General features: G+C 35.6%; 1 protein-coding gene across 1 annotated transcript in view; it reads left to right on the forward strand.

The window, feature by feature from the left end:
- Positions 1–10000, forward strand: part of LOC144978301 (protein fuzzy homolog) — a 97511-nt gene that overhangs the window by 19770 nt on the left and 67741 nt on the right. The window contains exon 3 of the mRNA XM_078924159.1: positions 9291–9412. Within this exon, the coding sequence (XP_078780285.1) occupies positions 9291–9412 (122 nt within the window). The remainder of the gene's footprint in view (positions 1–9290; positions 9413–10000) is intronic.

Raw genomic sequence — 10000 nt, forward strand, 5'->3', positions numbered from 1 at the left:
AGTGGGTGAGAGAGAGCTCTAGAAATGACCTGAGTTTGATACGAATATTTTTGTATTCGTGGATAGCTCACACGGTAGATCCACGCTCTCACCTGCCAGGCGGAGTTGTCGTACCAATAAGGTCGCAGGTTCAAACCCCACCACCGCCTCTATTGTCTTCTGGCACTTTTCTACTCACTTCATCTCCTAGTCCGTAGCTAACATTGGTGATAGTGTGATATTGTACACCCTATAGTGCTATATACCAACATCCAAGAAGTAAAGATGACGATAAAACGCCTCATCAGTGATGATGGCCTTTATGTTGGATGAGGAGTAGCCAAGAGCAATTAAACTGTACTGCCGTACTCTGAAAAAAAAAAAACATATTTAAAAATTTGGCCAGAAAACTCGTCCTTCAAATATCGATCGATTTAAATGACCCTCATCTTGGCAAAAATCGATTGATATTTGAAGTACGAGTTTTCTGGTCGAAGTCCCAGGTTTGAGAGTTTTTGCCAAGATGAGGGTCATTTAAATCGATCGATATTTGAAGGACGAGTTTTCTGGCCAAATTTTTAGATATGGGTTTTTTTTTCAGATTACGGCAGTGTAGTAGTATGTCCTTGTTAGTATAGCTGTTTTTTATTACCTAGTTTATTTGGAGTCCGCTATCAAATATTTAGAGATGTATGGATGTGTCCTTGCGAAGATAAATTCATGAATGTGACGATAATGATAATGATAATAATAGTAATAATATTGTCACCACTTTAATGGTGGGTTTATTTTTATGATGATCCTTAATGGGGGAAAGTGGGGGAATCTGTTGATAATACTAATACTAGTCAGAATAGATAGCCGTCATTTTTAATGTTCCGCAAACAGAAATGGGCAATGTTGAAAATAAAGGGTTTGGGGGGGAGGGGGGGGGGGGGGCAACGGAACGAACTCGAGTTTCTTGTTGTCACTGTGAAGATTTGATTTTTGTTGGTGGTGATGGTTGGTTTTGGTTTTTTTTTCATCACTTAGTTTTGATTTTTCATTTTGTTTTAATTTTTTTTTTTTTTTTTGGGGGGGGGGGGGGGTTGTATGTATGTGAATGAAAAAGAATTCAAAAACGCCCTTAATTTCGCACTTTTCCTTGTCTCTGTGTGTGTGTATGTGTGTGTGTGTGTGTGTGTTAATTTGTGACCCTCCGCCTCGAAGCGGTATTAAGTAGGATTTTTCAATTTTGGGTTTTTGATACCCAATCATAGCTTATTTTCATGCTTTAAAATAATGGATGTTGTAGTAGTAGTAGTAGTATTGTTAGTGATGATGATGTGGTGGTGGTGGTGGTTGTAGTTGTAGTAGTGGCTGTAGTGGTAGTAATAGTGATGATGTAGTGTGGGTGGTTGTAGTAGCAGTAGTGATGATGTAGTGGTGGTGGTTGTAGTAGTAATGGTGATGTGGTGGTGGTGGTTGTAGTAGTAGTAGTGGCAGTGATGATGATGTGGTGGTGGTGTTGTAGTAGTAGTGGTTAATGATAATGATGTGGTGGTGGTGGTTGTAGTAGTAGTAGTGGCAGTGATGATGATGTGGTGGTGGTGTTGTAGTAGTAGTGGTTAATGATAATGATGTGGTGGTGGTGGTTTAAGTAGTAGCGGTAGTGATGATGTGGTGGTGGTGGTGGTGGCTGTAGTAGTAGTGGTCGTGATGAAAATGATGTGGTGGTGGTAGTAGTATGTGTGTGTGTGTGTGTGTGTGTGTGTGTTTGAGAGAGAGAGTGTGTGTTTGCTAAAAGTGCATCTAGTGATAAGTAGAGCAAAATGAACTTGAAAAACTAACGAGGCTAAAGTTTGCGGTTAAAGTATTTGTGATCAGCTATTATTGGCAAGTACAGGAAGGTGAACATGAAAATTAATCCAGTGAGCGCAATTTATTGATGTGTGTGTGTGTGTGTGTGTGCGCGCGTGTGTGTGTGTGTGTTTGTGTAAAGAGGGAGAGAGAGAGAGAGAGAGAGAGAGAGAGAGAGAGAGAGAGAGAGAGAGATTTGAACCAAATTTGTTTGAAGGGTTTTTACGGCGCTTGCAACACTGGTTGCAGTAGTATTGGTGGTGGTAGGGGTGGCTTTGTGGTTGTTGTAATAGTAGTTGCAGGGATGAGATGTGATGGTGGTAGTAGATATGATGATGTAATGGTAGTTGTAGTTGTGGTGGCATGGATGGTGATGTGGTAGTTGTAATAATGGTGGTAGAGATGGTGATGTGGTGATTGTTGCATTAGTGGTGAGGACGGTGATGGGGTTGTTGTTGTAGTAGTGGTGGTAGGGATAGTGATGTGGTGGTTGTAGTAGTGGTGGTAGGGAAGGTGATGTGGTTGTAGTAGTGGTGGTAGTGATGGTTGTAGTAGTAGTGATGATGATGTGGTGGTGATGGTGGTTGTAGTTGAAGTACTGGCAGTAGTGATTATGATGATGATGTCGTGGTGGTTGTAGTAGAAGTAGTGATGATGATGTGTTGAAGGTGGTGGTTGTAGTAGTAATGGTAATGGAGTAGATGTGGTGGTGGTGGTTGTAGTAGTAGTGGCAGTGATGATGATGTGGTGGTGATGGTTGTTGTTGTAGTGGTAATGATGATGTGATGGTGGTGATTGTAGTTGTAGTGGTAGTGATGATGATGATGTGGTGGTGGTGGTTGTGGTTGTAGTAGTAGCAGTGGTGATGATGATGATGATGATGATGTGGTGGTTGTAGTAGTAGTGGTAATGAAGATGATGTGGTGGTGGTGGTTGTATTAGTAGTGACTGGAAAAGGGGGGGGGGAGTATCCTTGGAACATTTTAACCTCACCGGAATTTGACGGAAGTTGCCCGTAACCCGAAAGTTTTTGCTGCAGACCGGTTTTTTTTCCGGTGAAACCGGAGTTTTGGCATCACTGAATTTGACATGGGCTTAGAATATATATTTGATAATGTACATACAAATGTTTGAAATAATCCAATTATTACTTCTGTAGTTATTCATTATCATGTAAGATGTCCTTAAAATAAAGAAATCACCACTTGAGAGAGTGAAATAGAGAGAGAGAGAGAGAGAGAGAGAGAGGGAGAGCGAGAGAGAGAGAGAGAGAGAGATAAAGAAAAAGAGGAGCGAGAGGGGGAGGAGAGAGAGACTGCTTGTGCATTAAGAGGGCGGGAGGGAAAAAGAGTAAAGATTGAAGCCTGACTGAATAACTGTTTGTGTGTGTGTGTGTGTGTGTGTGTGTGTGTGTGTGTGTGTTTGTATGTGTGAAAGAAACAAAAGGGAGACGGATAGAGTGCACCTCTTCGCTGACGACACAGCATTATATAATCAGATAAGGACAACAGACGACTGCAAAACACTGAATGACGATCTAGCTAAATTACAAGAATGGGAAACAATAAATCAAATGGAATTCAACGTATCAAAGTGCAATGTTCTAACCATCACAAATAAGAAAGCACCTATTATTACATTTGAATACCAACTTCATGGTCAAAACCTGGAACATGTAAAGACAGCAAAATACCTTGGCTGAAAACCTCAAATGGAACGACTACTTGTCCTGTCAGAAAGTTGCACTGAAAAGTGCGCAAAGTTGCACCAGAAAATCAAGGAAGTTGCACCAAAAGTTGCAAAAAATGGCAAAAGTTGCACTAAATCAAAAACTGCAAAGGGGATAGATAAAAATGAATGTATTCGCATACCAGGACAACACCAGGCAACATGATGATCACACGGAAGACAGAATTGACTGCTACCATACACAAAGACCACACTCAACACAGGTCATTACCTTTTGTTCACTACGAGCGTGAAAAGTTTATTTAAACTAATTAGGAAAAAAAATTATAATGATAATAACAATAATAACAGTTATCTATTATTATTATGATTATGACGATTATTATTATTTATTATTATTATCATGATTATTATTATTATTATTATTATTATTATTATTATTATATTATTATTATTATTATTATTATTATTATTATTATTATTATTATTATTATTATTATTATTATTATTATTATTATTATTATCATCATCATCATCATAATTATTATTGTTATTTTTATTACTATTATTATAATTATCATTATTATTATTATTATTATTATTATTATTATTATTATTATTATTTATTATTATTATTATTATTATTATTATTATTTATTATAGACAATTGTGGAATGAAATGAAAGAAATAGCATTCCTCTGTTGAAACCTTTAGTATTTTTCTCTATAAAGTCATGGGGGCCAAATGGACCCCAAATCAGGAAATCGTACATTCTAGTATCTTTCTCTTTGAACCATTTGGACCCCAAATCGGAAAATCTCAAATTCCAGATGAGCATGCTCAGTGTGAGTAAACTATACACGTGAGAAGCATGAAATTTGGCATGGTCATGGACCTCATCATTTTAGGAAAAGTCACTAAATTTCAGGTCCCTGTGTCGAAAATTGACTGTTTTATGAATCCCCCCCCCCCCCCCGGGTCTTTTTGGCCCCCAAGTATGAAAATAGGGTTGTTACCGGCAACGGTACACACTATTTTTACGAGATTTGGAGAAAAATACCCTTTTTTAGTGGGGTTTTCCGCAAAAGTTGCACCAATGTTGCAAAAAAGCATCAAAGTTGCACGACGGTTGCAAAAAGCTGCAAAAGTTGCAAAAAACGCGAATTCGCGTCAAAGTTGCAATCGCGAATTTCTGACAGGACAGGACTACATATGTCACCTGGCTTCGAAGGCCAATCAAACAAGCGCTTACATCACCGGCAATTTAAAAAGATGCCAAATCTCAACTCAAACCCTTGCTTTTAAAACTATTGTTAGACCAATTTTGGAGTATGGCAGCTCAAGTTGGGACCCATATACAAAGAAAAACATCGACACCTTAGAAAACATCCAAAGAAAAACAGCAAGACGCATCACAAACACATTCGATTATTTCTCAAGTCTGTCTGAAATATCACAACGGATTGGCCTTGAACCTCTGGAAAAGAGAAGAGAGATAGATAAACTTAAATTGTTCCACAAGATCTACAACAAAAATTCGTGCCTTAAACTTCCAAACGACATCAAATATATTGGCACAAGAAATACGAGGGGACACACAGCAAGAGTAACCATCCCAACATCAAAAACAGACGCCCACCTGTATTCGTTTTTCCCTTCCACTGCCCGACTATGGAATAGCCTCCCAGCTGAAGTGGCAGCAGCAGCCTCTTATGGTTTTCACACTACTATGTTATGACGATCGACCCAAATCAGCAAAGTCTGGTCCGCATTCGTGCACCGTCGCAAACCCGCCGGGTAGCATCGTCACAACACACCGTTCGACTAGATGCTCTGCCGTCTCAGGTTCTTGCCCACAGTGAGTACATGTAGGACAGGTAGTAAGACCCCACCGATGAAGCGCACTGGCCGTAAGGCAGCTCCTCGACCGAAGCCGATTCGCAGTCACCCAGTGTCTCCTCTTACTGGTATCAAAGCCTGGCAACTTCTCACCAAGCTTAGAGGAGGTAACGTCCCCGCCCCACGAGGGATTGAATTCGTCCAAACCGACTTCCATCTCGTATGTGCATCTCTAGACGTAGTCAGGGATTCTGCGTACAAGGGTTGCCGGGACTTATTTCGGCTCGAAACGGGGGCGCCGTCCATTATGCGCATCAGAGGGGTATCCCCATTCCCTCTCTCTTTGATCTTACTCAGCCAGTTTCCCGTAATCGTCTCCCTCCGGACATCGGGGGGCTGGATCGCTGCCATTATCGGGCCCCATTCTCTAGGAGTTGTTGCTAGCGTTCCTGACACCCCTAAATATTTAGGATGCGGCTCATATGGGAGTGGCTGGTCCCCGACTAGGACAGTCAGTTTGCGGGTGTGCCAAGCACTGCATAGGTGAAATGCAGTGGCCACGGTTTTTGAAGTGTTCATCTTCAGGTACCACTTGTCGAAGTAGGATTTGAGTCTGGTGACGTCCTCGCTGAGTACGCTCTCGAGACGGGTCCACACTTTACTCTGAGTAACGAGTGCCCAGTCGTCCGCGTATCCCAGCCTCAGGGAGGAAATGTTCGGCATATCGCTAATGTAAACGTTAAACAACATTGGCGCAATTACCGACCCCTGAGGGACCCCATTCTTCAAATTTCCTTGCTTTGCTCGTGGCGTCTCCCAGCGCGACGTGGAATTGTCTTTCCCCCAAGATCGAAGAGAACAACTTCAAGGTCTTTTTGCACCTTATGATTTTTGCTAGTTTGGGTAAACTACGGATATAGTCGGTGTTAGGGTTGAGTGAGTTAATGTGGAAATACATATTTAATATAATATATAATATTTGAAGTTCGGCGCCCCTTGTCCTTCGCCTCCTCAATATCTAAGAAAGAAAAAAAAGGAACTTTATTTTTAACGACTTATTATGATTACCACCAAAGTAGCAACCAACTCATTGTATACTCATTTGCAGGTCTGCACAGCCGTTTAAATAGGGCCCAAACTTTCAGTTTAGTTACTTCTTCCCTCACTGGCTACCGTCAAGTAATGTAAACAATCCACCGTCAACCACAGTGATAACACCTGTCAAGAGAGGGTGCACTGGCAATAAATTATGTCGGCAGGTAAATCTCATCGCTTTGAATTTCTCTCAGGCAGAGAGTAGTAGAAATTTCATCAAAATACTCAATTTTCTCAGCCTATTGTGGACGCAGTATCTTTTTCATAATTTTCAAACATATATGGATACAAAGATCAGCTTTTCCTCTACAAGACGCAATTATTTTTGTTTACATCATTAAATGATAAGTTTGTGTTTTGCTCTTTTGAATAATCAGAGTTTTTTTATGAAATAAATATTAAAATTATAAGTTTAAGAAATATTTAAAAATTCAAAATATAAAACCAACACTTTTTACCATCAAGGATGAGGGATCAGAAAAAAGTAGATAAAATTATCTTTCATATGATATATACTTTATTATGTAGATTCAGGGATTTAAGAATAGAGGGTGTGGAAAGGAATCTCAATAATTATTTTTGTTACCAACAAAGAGTAAAATATTTCATGATATTTTAGAAACCCAATAATAAAACTAGATAGTGATGATAAGAGACATTTATTTAATTTGATTTCATTGAATTTAAGCGGAAATTTTAGATATTTCTTAAATTTACTTATTTAAGTTCTGTTCAGGTTATGGAGAGACACACTGAAGACGGTCATCACACCAGTACTAATGAAATATGTCGAATTTGTTGTGAAAGAGTACAGAGCCGTGCTGAGAGGATTAAAAGACTCTAGACGTTATCAACAATTGACTATAAATATAAATGAGAAATTCTGACATATTTAAATATCTCAATTTGCGAGAAATGTATCTCACTGGTACATAATTTAAAGAAATGCGATGCAGGTATTGATACCTTTGGTTCAATGAGAAAACTCTGAACAAGGAAAAAATACTTAATGAGGTGAATATGATCCTAATCTTTCACCAGTGGTGTGCTATATGCAGTCTATATATTGCACACAAATTAAAAGAGGTGCAAGTCAAGTACATAAAAAAAGTAATGGGCATGGATATCTCAAAAATAAGGTTATGAAAATTATAAGAACTCTTTAAGATTTTCTTAGTGGTTTTGATTGTCTTTAAATGAGTGTCCTTATATAACATTTTTTAATGGAATTCTTATAATTCGTTGATTCTGGGATAAATATAAATGAATCACATTTGACTATGTTTCTGGTTTATTAAAAAATGTCTATTAAGACAATGCTGTGATTGGATTTCAGTTTTACCTTACTCAAAATCCTTACTTTTACGTACAGGTGAATTGATATCTCAAAAACGCCTCAATCTACTGGTATAAAATTTATGTCTACATTCTACAGATATTCAACATCATTTCCATTACTTTTGTTTTAAAATCTTAAGTGTTGAACATGTTAAAATATTCTCTTAAAAATTTCAATTCACTTAAATTTATGTATCAATTTCATGGGTTATCCCTCTTGATTTTTAACAACATCATAATTATGATTAAATAATCAATGAAAACTCTGTTAATAAACTGTTCGGTAGTATAAAAATATTTTTGCTACACTTAATAACGGCAATACTACATTAGTTTGAAATTCAGAAAAAATCGATCAAAACGGCGAAAAAATTGTCTCCCTCTCTCAGTGTAAAGCTATGACTCATCATCACTAGACTGGCTAGATTTACCTGGCGAACTAAACTGAAAGCAATAAACGCCTGTGTCTGATAACCTAAATTGTTATGGGCTCATTGATGTAATGGAAATAATCTTAAACCAGCACGAAATGTTAAATCTAGGCTATAAAAGAGGTCGGTCAATCAGATCTGCACGTTTGTTCATGTCGTATAACTTTGCCCAGACTAAAGAAGTAACAATGATATCACTGTTAATGATAATAGTATTGATAATAATAATGATGATGGTGATGATAATAATAATGATATTAATAATAATAATAATAATAATAATAATAATAATAATAATAATAAATAATAATATATAATAATAATAATAATAATAATAATAATAATAATAATAATAATAATAATAATAATAATAATCATAATAATCATAATGATAATAATAATAATAATAATAATAATAATAATAATAATAATAATAACAATAATAATGATAATGATAATATAATAATAACATTAATGATAATAATGATAATGATAATATAATAATAATATTAATGAATAATAATAATAATGATAATAATAAATAATAATAATAATAATATAATATAATAATAATAATAATAATATAATAATAATAATAATAATAATATAATAATAATAATAATAATAATAATAATAATAATATATAATAATATATAATAATAATATATAATAATAAATAATAATAATAATAATAAATAATAATAATAAATAATAATACATAAATAAAATAACAACAACAACAACAACAACAACAACAACAACAACAACAACAACAACAACAACAACAACAAGAAGCACTGACGAAATTAGTAACAATTTATACAACACAACAATAACCAATATCATTGATGTCAGTTTCTTTATTTTCATCTGAAGATCAATTAATACTCCCCTTTAAATCATATACATACATCGACGAAAGGAATATATTATTCAGGATCATTCAATGTTATAAATGACAAAGTGGTCTTTGAATACTAAACGAATAATAAGCTTCGATTCGATATTTATTTTCAAAACACACATTATTCTATTATAATAAATATCCTATCCATTATCTCTTATCAATTCCATCCAAGCTCCCGTTTCCTGTGATTGGTTCATTGAACGCCGTCCACATGTTCGCAGCCAATCAGAATGCCTGTCTCAAGTCGACCACAACCGAGGACGCAAAAATCGTCTGGGAGGAGTTTAACGACAGGTATAGATTTTTTTGTATCTATTGTTACGTAATGGCGATGGTGGGGTTTGTCAACAAGGTCGCTGCTTTTGCTTCCTTTTCAGACGTATGATGACGATGATAAAGACTCTCAGACTGACTGGCAATCGATGAAAGACGATGAGAAGTATAAGAGTATTTGTCCATTATGTTCGTATGCCGACTGCGGATCCCGGTATATTATTATTATTATTATTATTATTATTATTATTATTATATTATTTTATTATTATTATTATTATTATTATTGTTATTATTGTTGTTATTATTATTATTATTATTATATTATTATTATTATTATTATTATTATTATTATTATTATTTTTTATTATTATTATTATTATTATTATTATTATTATTATTATTATTATTATTATTATTATTATTATTATATTATCTCAATGGTAGAGCACTCGCCTCTCGAATAAAAGCACAGGTATCGATCCTAGAAGGACTCGTGATTTTATTTTTTTTTAATTTTATTTTGACCTCATCGTCACTGTTCATTAGCAATAATTATTGGGTAGCTGGGTTTTTTAGGTCTGGCGGTAAATACTTGACGACAGACAG

The sequence above is a fragment of the Berghia stephanieae genome, chromosome 8 (assembly GCF_034508935.2).
Source record: "Berghia stephanieae isolate SIO BIC M18660-M18661 chromosome 8, UCSD_Bste_1.3, whole genome shotgun sequence".
Classification (NCBI taxonomy): domain Eukaryota; kingdom Metazoa; phylum Mollusca; class Gastropoda; order Nudibranchia; family Aeolidiidae; genus Berghia; species Berghia stephanieae.